Source organism: Balaenoptera borealis (assembly GCF_965194805.1).
Source record: "Balaenoptera borealis genome assembly, chromosome: 3".
NCBI classification, from domain to species: domain Eukaryota; kingdom Metazoa; phylum Chordata; class Mammalia; order Artiodactyla; family Balaenopteridae; genus Balaenoptera; species Balaenoptera borealis.
The window spans coordinates 62,448,307-62,466,387 of record NC_138866.1 but is presented as its reverse complement, the minus strand read 5'-3'; the positions used below and the strand labels follow the sequence as shown (position 1 = coordinate 62,466,387).

At 34.4% G+C, this 18,081-nt stretch overlaps 1 protein-coding gene across 10 annotated transcripts in view; it reads right to left on the bottom strand.

The window, feature by feature from the left end:
* Positions 1–18,081, bottom strand: part of RALGAPA1 (Ral GTPase activating protein catalytic subunit alpha 1) — a 227,625-nt gene that overhangs the window by 139,762 nt on the left and 69,782 nt on the right. For all 10 annotated transcript variants that reach the window (XR_014242301.1, XM_082384016.1, XM_082384014.1 and 7 more), the window contains 3 exons: positions 8,606–8,803; positions 4,865–5,002; positions 772–920 (listed from right to left, as the gene is read on the bottom strand). Coding sequence is in view for 9 of the 10 variants with exons in the window: in XM_082384016.1 (XP_082240142.1) it covers positions 772–920; positions 4,865–5,002; positions 8,606–8,803 (485 nt within the window). In the remaining variant the exon portion in view is untranslated. The remainder of the gene's footprint in view (positions 1–771; positions 921–4,864; positions 5,003–8,605; positions 8,804–18,081) is intronic.

The window sequence follows — 18,081 nt, the reverse complement described above, 5'->3', positions numbered from 1 at the left end:
TAAGAAATGTAGGAAATATAAAAACAAGACAACCAGTATATATACCTTTTAGGGCGTCTCAATTCAGTGAGGTAAATGGACATTTTACAAGTAATTTAGGAACTAAGACAATTTTGACAAGATCTACAACAGAGGTACAAATACAGAATGAAAGGAAGTGAGCTGAAAAAATAAGGCTATGTGGAAAAAGGAAGGTAGAATCTAAGGACAGTTATGGTAACAATAGGAAAAGATGACAGGAATCAGACACTCTAAAGAAAAGTTCAGACTGTGCTCGAGAGACAGCAATTTGATAAAGCTGGGAGGTAGTATCTCATTCTGCAGGGTGGAGTTTAGGCTTGAGAAAGGACTGGAAAAGTACTCAGGAGCCTGACTGTACACAGTCTTGAATGCCAGGTTGAGGAATCAGGCATTCATACATTCAATCATTTACTTATTCATTCATTCACACATATAAATTCATTTATTCATACATGCATGCCAGTATTCATTCCTGGGGGTGGCGGGCAGTGGGGGAGGCCATCACATGCCCACTTTAGAAAGATAAACAAAGGCATCTTGTGGCAGTTTGATCAAAGATGCTTGAGATAAAGTGAAGGAGACCACTGTGTCATCATGATTATTACATAAAATATTATATTTATTCACTCATTCATTCAATAATAGAAGCCTGTACAATATTGTTACAAGCCCTCTTCACAGGCACTATTCCTCTAGAATTTACTATGCTCATATACACAATAAAAAAAAAAAAAGATAAGTATTTTTTACCAAGTCTTTTTGTCCATTGATACTTGCACAACCATGAACCGATAAATGTTAAGAATTCGTTTACACATATCTGTGTGCTCATCCAGAAGATTTTTTATCTCATTTGCAGGTTCAAGAAGAAATATGTTTGAGGAGTTTATAATAAACACCTAAGATAAAAGAAATCATTAGTGATTCGTTACAGAATTTCAATGGGAAATTTCTTATTCAAAGGGAAAACAACTCAAGATGCTGATAACTAGGTGATCTACAACAAACTTAAAAGCATTAGACTGCAGGTTAATTCTAACCCTGCTTCTACCACCAGCTTGATATTGGAAATTTAAGCTCATTAAATCTATTTTTATGTTTATCTAGACAAATATAAAATTACAAGTAGGCACCCGAAAAAAATAAGCCAAGTGAAAAACAGCATATTTTAAAAGTGAGGGCGCTTTAATATAACAACCTGATTGTTGTCATAAAATGAAAAGAACAATAAAAATTAAAAATCGTTTAGGATAAAAGATGATACCTCAATCAAGATGGACTTTCTGAATGAGGTGTTCAAAACCATCTATTCTCTTTTTTCATGTTTATTGACTATGTGTGCATATCTGTTTTGGTAATAATAGACTGCATGAACAGACTGCATATTATAGTACTACTAATCAGGGCCCATCAATATGTATCTTTAATTAAATTCATTATAATCAAATCATTAATTGTATTTTGTTACTGAGGAGAAAGTTGTTATAATGGTGACAGGTATGCGCAAAGGTTTTCAAAGACACTTTGGAGGAACAGAACATTACGTCTATTGCGAATCTAGGACATTTACATTTTCTACACCCATAATTCTGATTTGAATCCCCTGGATGAACTCCATGGCAAAATACAGTTGTAAAATCATGTAAGAAAAGGACATTAAGCTAACTTTAAAATCGGGAAAAGAGCTGACTCTGTACGTCTAGCAACACTGACTAAGAAAAGCAAAAAAGAGGCACAAATAACATTAGAAATAAAATACGGACATACCTACATAGCCAGTAGAGAATTTTAAAATGATAGTTCAGTGAATAACTTTATGTCAATAAAATTGAAAATTTAATAAAATGGATTAGTTTTTAGATAAAACATAAATAGCCAAAACTGACTCAAGAAGAAATACAAAAGACGTATACATCAATACCATAAAAGAAAGTGAACTGGTAATCAAAGTATCCCTGATCCATCCCTAAACACCAGGCCTACACTGCTTTACAGGCAGAGTTTTGCCCAGCCTTCCCAGTAGATGATCCCTATTTTACACAAGCTGTTTCAGAGACAAATAAACTACCCAATTTATTTTTATAAGACTATAATCCAGTTATCAAAAACAGACAAGGATTACATAAGAAAAGTAAGGAAGAGACCAATAACACTTATGAACATATAGACAAAAATCTTCAAAAAACAGTAGCAATTCAAATTGATCAAAATATAATACTTTATGACCAAGTAGTTATTTACTCCAGAAATGTAAGGATGCCTTGACATTGGAAAAGTCTATTAATATACTATATCCTATCAACAGATTAAAATGGAAAAAAGTACGATCATCACAATGCATAAAGAAAAAGCATTTAGCACTTATTCATTATTTTTTTTAAATTTAGCAAACTAAGAAAAAAGGTAAAATTCCTTAATCTGAAAAAGAATATTTATCAAGAACTACAGCAAATGTTATAACAGCAATTGAACCTGAAAAGTTCTGCCTGAACCTGAGACATTTGGAAGTAGTGCCAAAAGCCAAGAACAAGACAAGGGTACTCAATATCACCTCATTGTCCCGGGAAACCCAGTAAGCAAAGGTGGCAGGGAGCAGAGAATGGATATAAATATGGGTGACTTAAAAAAGAAAAAGCAAAGCTCAACCATGTAGCAACATGGAAGAAAACCATTCCAAAGAAAAGGAAAAGCAAGTTTAAAGGACCGGTGAGAGCTGGCCTAGCATATCTGAGGAACAGCAAGAAGTACAGAGTGAAGTGAGGAAGGGGAAAAGCAGTGGGAGAGACGTTGAGAAACAGCCAGAGCATGTGAAGCAGAGCTTCTCACACTGCCAGTGGTGAGGGAACAGGTTTTCCCACCAATCTTACAGAACAATCCTATTATAAAATACAATTTAAAAAATGAATAGGTAAAAGGAAATGAAAAAAAGACTTTTCATCAGAATCAAGAGACATTAAATGACTTAGTTTCTAAACTCTCACTCTCAATTTTGTAAATACCTTGTGGACCAGCACTAGTCTGTGGGCCACACTCTGAGGAGCAATGATGTAAAGGCCTGATAGACCATTGGGAAGAACTTTGTTTTTATGCTTAGTGATCAGGAAAAGCCACCAGAGGGTTCAGAGCAGAAAAATAACATGATCTGACTTACATTTTACAGGATCCCTCTGGCTACTGTGTTGAGAATATACCAGGATGATGGATGGGCAAGACCAGAAGCAAGAATACTAATTAGAAATTTACTGCAATAATCCAGATGAAAGATTACTGAGGCTTGAACACAAGACGTAGTGAGTGCTGAATAGCAGTCAGATTCTGCATACATTCTGAAAGTTGACAGGATTTGTCGTCAAATTAGATATAAGATATAAAAGAAATATAGGAAATTAGATGGCCTGAGCAACTGAAAAACAGCTGCCATCAAATGAAGCAAGGAAAGCTGCAGGAAGAGCATGTTTGTTGAACAAGGTGAGAAGCCAAGTTTTAGACATGTCAAGTTTGAGATATCTATTAGATCTTCAAGTGAAGATGACAACTTGGCATTTGAATATTTGAGTTCAGGACTCATAGAGTTCAGATAAGAAGTCTCAGACTAGAGATAAAATGTAGAAGTTGCAGTATATAGATGACATTTAAAGCCATAGGAATGGATGAGATCAACAAGAGAGTAAGTTCACATAGAAAAGAGATCTGAGAGCTGATTCCTGGGCACTTCAACATGAAAAGTTGAGAGATATATTGAAAAATCAGTAAAAAAAAAAAAAGTCTGAGAAGAGGCCAGTGAGTTAGGAGAAACACAGGAGGGTATGCTACTCTGAAGGCCAGATGAAGAAGGGTTTCAACAGCGAGGGAATGATATACTCTGTAAAATACTCCAGACAACTCTAGTAAAATTAGGATTGAAAAACATCCATTCGATTTAACAATGGGGAGGTCACATGTGGCCTTGACAAAAATAGTATGGTTTAAAAAAATGAATGAATATAATGAACTAAAAATCAATAACACAAAGACAAACAATCCAAAAGAATAATGGAAAAAGCATATTAACAGGCAATTCATACATGAGAAAAGATGCTCAATTTCAGTAGTGATGAAGGAAAAGCAAATTGAAACAGGGAAACACAAACTAAAAAAAAAATGAGACAACATTTCACACACACAGGAGCAGCAAAAATTAAAATCTGACTATACAAGTAATGAGGAAGATATAAGGAAATGAGAACTTACAAGCACTACTGGAGGGAATGTAAATTATTATAACCATGCTGGAGAACAATTTGGCAAATAACAGTAAAGTAAAGCTGATAATGTACAAATGCTCCAACCCAGTAATTCCACCTCTATGTATATATATCCTAGGGAAATTCTCCCACATGTGCCCCAAAATACATATATAGCATGTTTAATGTAGCATTATCTGGAATACTGAGAAACTGGAAACAAAAAACCATCAACAGAAAAATGAATAAATAAAATATGAAATAATCATAAATTGTAATACCACAAAGTAGTTTAAAATGAATTAACTATGGCTATGTATCAACAACAAATCTCAAAAACATAATGGTTAATGCAAAAAGTTGCAGATGACAGTATACCATGACACAATTTATATAAATTTTAAAATTGTCTAGAAAAAAAAATGTAATGTTTATCAATATACATTATGAAGTGAAATGAAAGTTAAGGGAAAAACAAAATTAATATGGCATAATGATAAGTAATAAATGTGGGTGGTGAGTTCATTATATTTAAAAAATTACTGAAATACTGAATTTTATATTTTAAATATTTAATGATTTTTATTTTATTTTTAAAAAACAAACAACAAGTGATCTACCTGCAAAACTGCTTGGGCACCAGCTCGTATGTTTTGTTCTATGGCTTCTTCAGAAGCATTATGAAGAACATCTTGGTAGGTGCCATTTTTTGCCCAAGTGGAATTTCGAACATGATCAGCAATACTGGTCCCATTTTCCTGAAGCAAAATATCAAGTTTTTAATATTTCATCAATTAAGAATGCTGTGACAAGTCAGTAAGCTGAAGAAGTAAACTGGAAACTACTGGGTCCCTCTGCTAAACATCTTCTCAAAATAGAAGATACCCTATTTGACTACAAAAACAACGTATAGGTGCACTGTAAAAAAGGTTCTCACTGACAAAAATACAAAGTAAAAAAAATCATCCATAAGGACCAGCCAGAAATTGTATTATTTCAGATATAGACATTTTTCTATCTATCTAATGTATAAACCTCCCTTCTGTACATTTACACACTCAAGAATGGGATCATATTATTTACAGCTTTGTAAAAGATAAATTCTGTTGTAAAGTAAATAAATGCCAGAATCCAAATGACTTTAATAAAACAATAGAAAATAGCTTCTATTTATCCTACTTAAGAGTAGTAAAATTCCTATTATCCGAAGACAGATAAATACTGCTACTTCAAACCACTAACACTGCAGCTTTCTGCTTGAGTTTGGCTGTCAAAGTCCTGCTGACTACGGAGCTCCCTCAGTCAAACAGAAATTTCACTCAGAGTTGATCCCTTTTTTAAAGTTTCTCTCTAGTTTCTTTCTGCTTTTGGTCACTCACCAGTATCTTCAAATACTTTTTTTTAATACATATTTTGCTTAGAGCTTACAATTTTAATATATGGGAGGTTCAGTCTAATATAAACTATTGTTTCATTACCAGAAGCAGTACTGGAACTCAGTGCTGTCCGAGTAGCCAATACAATATGCCACGGTCTGATCTATAGCTTTCTCTCAAGCTCCATACTTCTATGATCAGGTATCTTCTGAACAGTTCTTCCTGAATGACCCACAAGCACCTCAACTTTAAGATACTTAAAAGTAAATTTACATAACCATGCCCTCCCCTTCCTACCAACTCCTATAGCCTCCTTGGCCGCCGTCACCACCACCGCACTCGCACTTATTTTCTCTCCTATTCATGTGCGAATGGCAACTACCCTGGTTGCAATAAAAAGAAACTTGGGACACCTTTTCGTTCTTCATACCCAATTAATCATCAAAATACTGGTTTCACCACCAAAGGAGCTCATTTATCTGTCTTCTCCCTTATATTCCCATTGTAACTGCCACTGTCCTTTATCAGGTACTTATTATCTCACTTCTGATACTTCCTAACTAGTGTCCTTGCCTCCAGACTGACCTCCAATCTATCTTCCACTCTGAGCTTGGTATGAGCCTTCTGAAATATGTAACTATTAATGCCATTTTTCTATTCATAATCTTTCCAGTGTCTAGAATGTAATCAAAGTCCACTACAACGGCACACAAGTTACTAAACAGAGCCTAGTTCTTGTCTATCTCACATTTCTTACCACTCTCAACCACCTACTCTTAGCTACAGCCAAATAAAAGTCTTCTCAGTGTCTCTTACGTCTTTGTAGAAGTTATTCACACTGTGTGGCTCCTTTCCCACTTGTTACCTGCTCTTTGTATTATACTACTTCCTCACTGAAGCCTTTCTTAGGCAGAATTAGGTATTCCCTCTTTCACGCTGTAGGATCGTAGCAATAATACTGTTTTATAATACTTAAATTTGCATGCTTGTCTTCTTGCTAAATCATTGTTACATACAGATAGAAATGATGTCTTTTCATATTTCTATCTCTAACACTTGTTCTCAAAATGGGCATCACATATTTTAGATAGCACTCAAACTTGTCAGTGTTTTGTTGTCACAGAATTGAGAATATCACTGGGATTTAATGGGATAAGCCAGGTAATGCTAAACATACAACAAGGCACATGACAGTCTGCACATACACAAACTGTCCTGTACTCTGCATGTCTTTCAGATGTGTCACAGACACTTTGTGAATAAAAAATCCATTAATAATTAATTATCTGAATCTGTAACAACTCCATTTTATAATTAACACCAAATTTTAAATGATTTATATACATATATATTGAATTTACCAGAAATACAAATCAATGAAAGATTACAACTTTTGTTTTTTGGTTCACGTCATTAGCAAGAAATCACATCTCTAATAGCAACACTGGTGAAGTATTTAAGGAGCCAATAGAACACAACTATGCAATACACCTACATCACCCTGCATTTGTAGCTTCCTTCCTTCTGGCTTTCCTCCCTCCTTTCTACTCCTTGTTTTTTTTACTATGTATGTAGGTAGATTTATTATCTATCATTTTTATTTAAGGATACTAAATGACAGAGGGTAGGCTCGGTATTGAGCTATAAATTCATAACAAAAAACTAGAGGAGAACAAGTTATTTAGACTGATAGGTTTATTTTCTAGCTTGATGCAAAAACTGCATGTTTTTGCTGGTACATAACAAATACAACTGTGAATATTCTTTCATAATTTATATAATTTTATTTACTTCAATTATATTTCTTAGTTTCATTTTTTTCCCTCTAGAACTAGGGGAGGATGCCATATATACATATATACTTATATATGTATGATAGATATATACATATATATATCATATATACATGTATATATGTATGATATATACATATATATCATATATACATATTCATACATATATAAATATTGAGTCATTGAATCCCTATAGAATGTTGCCTATTCACTTATATGTTAATATCCTGAAAAAAATCCACTGATGAAGTTAAATTAACCACCAAGGTGATTACCAAGTCACTCCTATCTGGATTTAGTAAGATATATGTCAATATCAGAGTGTAACTTTTTGGTGAGAACCTGACCAATGGCAAGTGTAAAACACAAACCAGAATACTCTGAATTCTTTCTTGGGAATTTTTGCACTAGAGCTGACTGCAGAATAAAAAACAACTTGACGTGTTAAGTAAGCTGGTCTGTGAAAAGAAGTACTGCAGTTTACTCACAGAGGGGAAAGAATGAGATAAGAGACAGCACGAGTGGAATTTGGGTCCCTGGTTCCATTTACTCCTGAAGTCTAAATGAATAAGACAGGCAAGGGGGGATTGCACTTTGGTAATCACTCTAAGATGCACTGGGGGATCTTAGCTCCCCAACCAGGGATCGAACCCAGGCCTAGCAGTGAAAGCACCGAGTCCTAACCACTGGACAGAAAGGGAATTCCCACCACACTTTTAAATATTATACCTTTTATAATAGCATCTAACTTTGATCCAGGCAATGACTTAAAGAATCAGAATACAACCTCTTTTAAAGTTGTCACATCAAAGAGCTTTGGGATAGGGTACTGAGGTAACTGTTACATTAACTAAATTGCAAAATATAACTGACCCTTGAACAACACTGGGTTTAGGGCACCAACCCTCCGAGCAGTCAAAAATCTGCGTACGACTTATAGTTGGCTCTCAGTATCCAAGGTTCCTCTGTGTCTGAAAGATTCAACCAACTATGGATCATGCAGTACTGTAGTACTTATTCAATATTATTGAAAAAATCCTTGTATAAGTGGACCCACACAGTACAAACCCATGTTGCTCAAGGATCAACTGTATACTCAAAGGTATCTTTACCTTCCCATTTATCCCGTATTATCTCACTCTGTGAAAATCTAATCTATTAAACATACTAAAATACGTAAGTCTTACTTTACCTCTTCTCTCTTTTCTCCTTCTTCCATTGAAATATCATGGTCTGTGACATTGTCAATGCATGGTAAGTCTGAAGAGGAGATCACAATTTCTTCAGGCTCTTGCATGAACAAAGGCTTTTCCTCTTGCTGGATCCATTCTTGATATACTTTTACCACTTTTCTCATAGCTGCTGCTTCACAAATTGGTAATAAAAATGCCTAGTGGAAAAAAAAAACGAGAGACTATAGATAATGATACCTTTTACTTTGCCACAAACCACTAACACATACATTTCTATCTTGTTATAAAATGTGAGATATAAATGATTTTTAAAGAGTTAAAGTCAACCAATTCATGGTCAGAAAAAAACCTTTTGTCTCCAAATAATTTGTAAATACATTAAGATAGCAATACTTTTGGTAGGGAGACACTGATTTCCAGCACAAGGAGCAAAGATTTGTTTCAACTGTACTATCTCAGAATGAACATATTCCTTGTAACTATGCTCCTAAAAGCTTAATGTAAATACACCTTTTCATAATAAATCACATTTTTGTAACTTATATTATTAGGTTTTTAAAAATTAACATTAAAATGAATTTTGATAAAAAGATTTTAATCAAAAAACAAAAATTATGACTCTGAGGAGTAATAAAAATACCATGTAATGAGGCAACTTAGCTTTTCTAAGAGTATTTTTTAAAAAGTTACATCTTTCTTCTTTCATTTTACATATATAAAGTTATACAAGTTAAATAATAAGGCAAAAAATACTTAGAAAGTTAAAAGAATATCTTACAGTTATTCTTTCCTTAGGTACTTTCAGGTTCCCTTAAGTTTTAAAAAAGTATGTATCTTCCTCATCACAAAAACATTGTCACATGAAAAAAAAAACTTTTTTATACAATTCATACTTGCATAAATAAAGCAATAAAATACTCTTAATCTCACTATCCAAAGTCCTTCCGTTATGCACATTTGTGTTTATGTGTTAACATTTTCACTTCACTTTTTTACAAATAGAATTTGACTTTTCTTTATTTTTACAACCACTACCTATTAATTTCAACTGTAAAAATCACAAGACCTTTACCTAAAACCTGCCACTTTCTACTCTAGAATTATCAGTAGGTGTATTTAATAATAATCATGGGGTTAAATGACTTTATCTGATTGAAACTAGCCAAGAAAATCAGGTTCCTGAGATAACGATGAAAAGTTAATGTGTAATATCAACGTATTTAATGTTCTTTGGTAATCCTTTTATTTATTTGCTATTATTGATTCCCTAGCAAACTACTGCGTTGGTCAAAAGGTTCCTTCAGTTTTTTCCATAAGATGGCTCTAGCAGCACTTAGTTGTCTTTAACTTCATTCGAAACAATTTCGTTAGACTGCATGTGATAGCTGTCATATCAGCGTGCATTTTAAAAAAGACATCAAAATTGGTAATTTTTGTGTAGCCATTTTAGTATTGAAGATAGAAGAAAAAAGCAACATTTTCAGCATATTATGCTTTATTATTTCAAGAAAGGTAAAAACTTAACTGAAATGCAAAAAAAGATTTCTGTGGTGTATGGAGAAGGTGCTGTGACCTATCAAACATGTCAAAAATAGTTTGTGAAGTTCGCACTGGCGATTTCTCGCTGGACGATGCTCCAGGGTCGGGTAGACCAGCTGAAGTTGAGAGCGATCAAATCGAGACATTAATTGAGAACAATCAACATTATACCATGCAGGAGATAGCCAATATACTCAAAATATCCAAATCAAGCACTGAAAATCATTTGCATCATCTTAGTTACGTTCATCACTTTGATGTTTGGGTTCCACGTAAGTTAAGCGAAAATACCTTCTTGACCATATTTCTGCATGCAATTCTCTACTGAAACATAACGAAAATGTTCCATTTTTAAAACAAATTGTGATGGGCGAAGAAAAGTGGATACTATACAATAATGTGGAACGGAAGAGATCGTGGGGCAAGCGAAATGAACCACCACCAACCACACCAAAGGCCGGTCTTCATCCAAAGAAGGTGATGTTGTGTATATTGGGATTGGAAGGGAGTCCTCTATTATGAGCTCCTTCCGGAAAACCAAACGATTAATTCCAACAAGTACGGCTCCCAATTAGACCAACTGAAGGCAGCACTTGCTGAAAAGTGTCCAGAATTAGTCAACAGAAAGCGAATAATCTTCCATCAGGATAACGCAAGACTGCATATTTCTTTGATGACCAGGCAAAAACTGTTAAAGCTTGGCCGGGAAGTTCTCATTCATCTGCCGTATTCATCAGAAATTGCACCTTCAGATTTCCATTTATTTTGGTCTTCACAAAATTCTCTTAATGGAAAAAATTTCTATTTCCTGGAAGACTGTAAAAGGCACCTGGAACAGTTCTTTGTTCAAAAAGATAAAACGTTTTGGTAAGATGGAATTATGAAGTTGCCTGGAAAATGGCAGAAAGTAGTGGAACAAAAGGGTGAAGACATTGTTCAATAAAGTTCTTGGTGAAAATGGAAAATGTCTTTTATTTTTACTTAAAAACTGAAGGCACTTTTTGGCCAACCCAATACATTACTTGCTACTTTCCTCCATCTAACAAACCCATTCCAAATTCTCATTCTTATGTTCCAGCAGCTTAATGGTCAATGGCATAATTTTGATCATCATTGCCTGCTCTAAGACTATTTTACAACTGAAGCAACAGCTCGGCCTTCCTTAAAGATTTTTTTTAAAAAACCAAAAAAAAAAAAAAACCCCTTAAATAATCTCCAAAAGGTTCTATTCTCAGATACTGAAAAATTAACTTAAAAAAAAATTAGCATGGGAATTCGCTTTATTTTCTGCTCATTTTTGCTATGAACTGAAAACTGCTCTAAAAAAAAGTTTACTAATTTTAAAAATATTAGATCCAGAGCTAAGATCTTCATTATTGCCTAAATTATCACACTATACCCCAAATGGCCGGATGAATCTACTAAAGACTAGAGTGTATATATATGACATTTGTCCTTACAGACCCCTACACTGATTTTGCTGACACCCTAAATAAGGATCTTGAGGAAAGACTGATGTTAGCCATGGCTAAAAATCTGATGCATATAAACTAGAGGGCCATTTTATACATTTACAATGAGAAATGGTTGTCTCAGACCAGAAAATTCAAATCCATATTGGCACCTTATCTTTCTACAAAGAACTACTCACAATCAGACATAAGTATTAATTGATAATAAGGGAAACTGTCATCATAGGCAAGAATATTTGAATCAACGTGCTCAGCAAATTTTCTCTCTGTAGGTAGACCTGCATGAGGTCACCTCCAGTTTTATGGTTCTATGACCATAAAACTACATCATAACCAGACAACTACATGGAGGAAGAATCAAAACAATACGAGATGGAAAAAATCAAATATCTGATGGTATCAGCTTAAGATAACCTGGTACATACAGTTTTCTAATAATTGGCTTTGCCAATGGGGTCTGATTTACTGGTAGCTAAGCCTCTCTTCTTCACTGAAAAAACACTAACAAAACATGTTGGTCTCTGATTATTCTTTTAATGTGCTTCCATTATTAATCAACCCAGATTGTGACAGACACATTCTTTAAAATTTAATCAAATACAGTGAGCATTTAGCAGACCTGGGAATTTTTTGTCTCCTTAAAGCAGTGGTTTGCATTTTGGTCTCAGAACCCCTAATCTGCTATATGTTAACACATTTTCCAAATTAAAAGAAGAGTGGCATTATTTTACATTTTTACAAATCTCCTTAATGTTTAGCTTAATATAGAAGACAGTTGGATTCTCTTATCTGCTTGCTTCTACATTAAATCTGATACAATATCACATGTCAGGTATCCTCTGGAAAACTTCACAGTACACTTGTGAAACAATAAGAATGAAAAAGGTTTTGACCTTACGAACCTCAAAAGATCCTGGAGATTTCTCATGAGCCCCAGATTATACTTTGCCACCCACTGACTTCGGAAAAAAAATTATGCGTATGTATGTATGTTTATATTTTTTTAATTTACATACATATAAAATAAATCTGTGGTGCTTTTAAAGGTTAAACTCTTGATGTGTTATATTTACCTCATATCAAAGTACTTGGGGCTCCTCACTGTAGCCTCCAAGTACTAACAACATAAAGCACAATAAATGGGTTTCCCTATGAAATAGAGGGTTAATGTCTGGAGTCCATTTATGCCTATTCTATTGGATATGGATAACAATTTTATCAAATATAAAAACAATTTTATCAAATAATTTGGGCATTCATGTTTTACAATTGTATCTTTGTTTTAAAGACATGTAACAATATAAATACCTTCATCTGAGATAGAACTCACAATCATTAAACTGGCCCTGAAAAAAAACATTATCAGCTATATAACAAATCAGCTCAGGACAGCTTCTAGAAATACATGTTAGCCCTCAGCTAGGACTGACAAAGTGCCCAGCACTCAACAGTTACTGAGCTTGATTCATTCACCAAATATTTATTAGGTGCCTAACTCACTGCCATGCACTATGGCTACAATGATGAATGAGAAAGAGAAGTATTCATGGAGGGTAATATGAAAGATCAAAATTAAACACACATTCAAAAAAATAATTATAAAACTCAGGAGAGGTACTATGAAGAAGAGTACAGCTTTCAAAAACATCGTTAAAAAAGAGGTACTTACTGTGTGTGTGTGTGTGTGTGTGCGTGCACATGTGTGGGCAGGTGCTTCTACCTGCCTGTGGGTGGGTGGGTGAATGGGTGAGGGTGGTCATGGAAGACTTTTCTAGTGTAGTCACATTTAAGCTATGACCTAAAGGTTGAGTAGCCAGGCGAGAAGGGGAGGCAGGAAGGATAGAGAGGAAAGAGGGGAAGGTTGAAGGACAAAAGTTCAGATAGGGAAACAGTAAGTGTAACGGCTATGAGGATGAAATTATTTGAAAGATGAAAAGTAAAGACATTTCTTCTATAGGTAAAAACTATTTACCTATAAAGGACTTGTGCTCTAGCTGGGATTGCTAAGGGCAAGATCATTCTATGCCCATATACCTGATAATTAACGGAATATTTCTGCCTATACTATAATACATTGTGGAACATATGAGCCTTCAAAATCACGAAAAACTATTACACAGATTCTCAATTTTGCAAATTTATCATCAGTATTAAGCAGGTAAAAATAGCTTTCCTAATACAATCTAATCTTCAAAATTGATTTCTTTTCAAAACATGAATGATTCATTGGAGTCACCATCCTAAAATCTATTTTTCCTTAAGTTTTACCTTAAAAATCACTTTAAAAAAAATAGCTGTTACAATAAAAATAACATCTCAGAGAACTTCAGTTCCCAGCAATATCATAAAAAAGATATCCTGGAATCTACCTGCACAGAACACCTAAAAATTATCACAAAAAAATGTAATATACATATTAAAAAGAATGGCTCAGCTTGTGAGGATATTCTGAGTCTAGAACAAAATGGAAGTATTAATCTAGAGAGGCGAAATAATCAATGCAGCTGCTGGGTGCTGCCCTGGACAGCCTCCAGAGCTTTGGTTTAAAAGGCCAACTGTATGGAGGGGAGAGGCAGATCAGAGTCCTACGTATAAAGCTGATAACAATGAAGGCTATATCCTCAATACAAAGGTGAGCTAGGAGGGAAGAAAAAAACTTGACTCCAGAGAAGAGTCAGTGAGGAAACTTGTCTGTTGACTTGGGGTAAGGAAATATGAGAGAAGTGTAATTTAAAGTAAACCAAGGTTGACAGGACCCCTGAACACCTGAGAGAAGCAAGTGCAAATCCTCTCTGGAGAAACACATCCTTCAACCCAGGTTTCAAAGTAATTTCCACAAAATTCCAAAGAAATGTAAGCTCTTAACACAAAAATCCAAAACAAATGAGGGCGAGTAAACAGAAACAACAAGGCCAGAACTGCAAAAACTTAAGTTACTGGAATTACTGGAATAAGGAATATTAAATAAGTATTTTAATACATTTTAATTTAGAAGAAAATGAAAATATGAACAAAGAATAAGCCACTGCAAAAAATGACTAGACAGGTATTAAAAAAACAACCAAATACAACTTTTAGAAATTAAAATATAAAGAGCATCATAAAAAACACAATAGGGGAATTCTGTTTCCAAGAGTGTCATGGACCAGGTAACCTGACCAACCTTACAACTAAAAATACAAAAATACTACATTTTTAAAAAAACTTTAACCTTCTTAAATGCACTGGTGAGCCATAAAATAGGAAGAAATATTTGAAAATAAAAACCTACATAAAGTCCAAACTCAAGAGAGGTCTTAGGTGTAGCAATAAAGCTGACTTTCACTTTGAATGAAACCAATTACTTTTATGGAACTACTGGGGTAAGGAAGAAGAACAATAGGAAACCTCCAAACAAATTCGGGGTTCCAAAGAACTATATATCATCAGTGTGATGCTGAATTAGAAATAAACCCACCTCACTAAAAGTCTGCAAGGAAAACTGCCCATATTTAGATGCAAAGTAGATAACAGAAACCTTGTCATAAACACTCACCAAAAGCTAGCCTTAATACAGGTTTATACTATACATTCATATTATCTGGCTGGCTTAAACTTCAAACCAAGAATTCAGTTTAATGTGAAGTTGGAAGTGTTTCCTTGCATCTATGTGAAGCAAATGCAATTCCTCTCTGGAGCAATCAACCTTTAATAAACCAAATCAAGAAACAGTCATAAGCAGCAAAAGCTCAGAATCAAGGTTCTGAATTTCTGAAATCACAAAATAGTGCAAGAAATATTACAAGATATTGCAAGAGAATATAGCATCATGAGAAGGAGCGTTCAGAAACAAAATATGGCAGAATCAGACCTATAAAGACCTCAGGAATATTAGGGTGATCAATCAATATAAAATAACTAAGTTTCATATTAATACATAAAATATAAGTAATGAACTAGAGACCATAAAATTGACCAAGCAGACTGGCCAACTTCCAGAAACAGCTGTAATTAGAAAGAAAGTATCCGGAATGTAGCACAGAGAGACAAAGTGATGGAAAATATATATGAAGGTCAGCAGACGTATGAAGTGGGAAAGGTCTAACACACATCTTGAAAGGCAAGAAAAAAATGGGACAGAGGCAATGTTTAAAGAGAGAATGGCTGGAAAATTTCCAGAATTGTCAAATTATACTAATCCATAATTACAGTATCCCCAAAGTATCCCCTGAAGAATAAATAAAAGGAAATCTAGACCTGGACATACCACAGTAAAATACAAAATGCCAAACGCTAAAAAAAGGTACAAAAAGAGCCAGAGAAAAGATAACTGCACTAAAAGTTCAACTGTTGATTGACATCTCAACAGCAACAATGTAAAACAGAAAAGTGGGAAAGCATCTGAGTGCCCTAAATGTACTAGATGAAAATAACTGTCAATCTAGAATTTTATGTCCAGGGGAAAAAGTATTTCAAGAATGTGAGCAAAATAAAGACATTTTCAGAGCAAAAACTTGTAAGTGTTTGCAAGCAACGGACATCCAAAAGTAAATTCTAAATGATGAACTTCAAGCAGAGTGGGTTGGCCAAAAAGTGCCTTCGGTTTTTAAAGTAAAACTAAAAGACACATTTTCCATTTTCACCAAGAACTTTATTGAATAACGTATTCATCCTTTTGTTCCGCTACCTTCTGCCATTTTTCAGGCAACTTCATAATTGAAGTTGCCTGAAAAACTTATCTTTTTCCCAAAACTTTTTATCTTTTTGAGCAAAGAACTGTTCCAGGTGCCTTTTACAGGCTCCAGGGAATTGAAATTTTTTCCATTAAGAGAATTTTGTAAAGACCAAAATAAATGGAAATCTGAAAGTGCAGTGTCTGGTGAATACGGCAGATGAATCAGAACTTCCCAGCAAAGCTGTAATGGTTTTTTCCTGGTCATCAAAGAAACATGTGGTCTTGCATTATCCTGATGGAACATAATGTATTTTCTATTTACTAATTTTGGAGGCTTTTCGTCGAGGGCTGCTTTCAGTTGGTCTAACGGGGAGCAGTACTTGTTGGAATTAATCGTTTGGTTTTCTGGAAGGAGCTCATAATAGAGGACTCCCTTCCAACCCCAATATATACAACATCACCTTCTGGATGAAGACGGGCCTTTGGTGTGGTTGGTGGTGGTTCATTTCGCTTGCCCCATGATCTCTTCCGTTCCACGTTGTTGTACAGTATCTGCTTTTCATCCCCCGTCACAATTTGTTTTAAAAATGGAATGTTTTCATTACATTTAAGTAGAGAATCACATGCGGAAATACAGTCAAGGTTTTTTTTGGCTTAACTTATGTGGAACCCAAACACCAAAGCAATGAACATAACCAAGCAGGTGCAAATGATTTTCAATGCCTGATTTGGATATTTTGAGTATACTGGCTATCTCCTGCATGGTATATATAACATTGATTGTTCTCAATTAATGTCTTGATTTGATTGCTATCAACTTCAACTGGTCTACCCGACCCTGGAGCATCGTCCAGTGAGAAATATCTAGAACGAAACTTTGCACACCACTTTTTTAAAAAAATATTTATTTATTTATTTGGCTGCACCAGGTCTTAGCTGTGGTGTGTGGGGTCTTGGTTGCGGTATGTGGGATCTAGTTCCCCGACAAGGGATCGAACCCAGGCTCCCTGCATTGGGAGCGTGGAGTCTTAACCACTGGACCACCAGGGAAGTCCCCGCAAACCACTTTTGACTTGTTTGATAGGTCACAGCACCTTCTTCAAACACCGCAGAAATCTTTTTTTTGCATTTCAGTTGCGTTTTTACCTTTCTTGAAATAGTAAAGCATAATATGCTGAAAATGTTGATGTTTTCTTCTATCTTCAATATTAAAATGGCTACACAAAAATTCACCGATTTTGATAAGTCTTTTTTTAAATGCACACTGGTATGACAATTGTCACATACAATCTAACAAAACTGTTTCAAATGAAGTTAAAAACAACTAAGTGCTGCTAGAGCCATCTTACGGAAAAAACCAAACGAACCTTTTGGCCAACGGAATAAATGGAAGATCTGAAAAGGGAGAAATCATAATCAAAAGAAGTGATGAATATAACTAAATGTAAATCAATATTGAATGCACAGAATAATAATATTACTGAGTTAAAATACAAACATGCAAAATAGAAATGAATTATTTGGTAACAACAATGTATAAGTTAGGGGGAGAAATTAGAGTAATAATGTTCTACGATCCTTGTATTGATTAGGAACAGGGTAAAAAAACACTAACTTTGTATTTGGAAAGTGAAGTATGTATGCTAAAATTTATATAGTAATCACTAAAGGAAAAGGAATAGAGTAAAACTTTCAAACCAAGTGATGGGGAGGAGGAGGATACAGAATGAAAAAACATCAATTAAAAACAAAGCAAAAAATAAGGGAATTATGAAAAAAATACAGACATAAGAAAAATAAAAAGAACAAA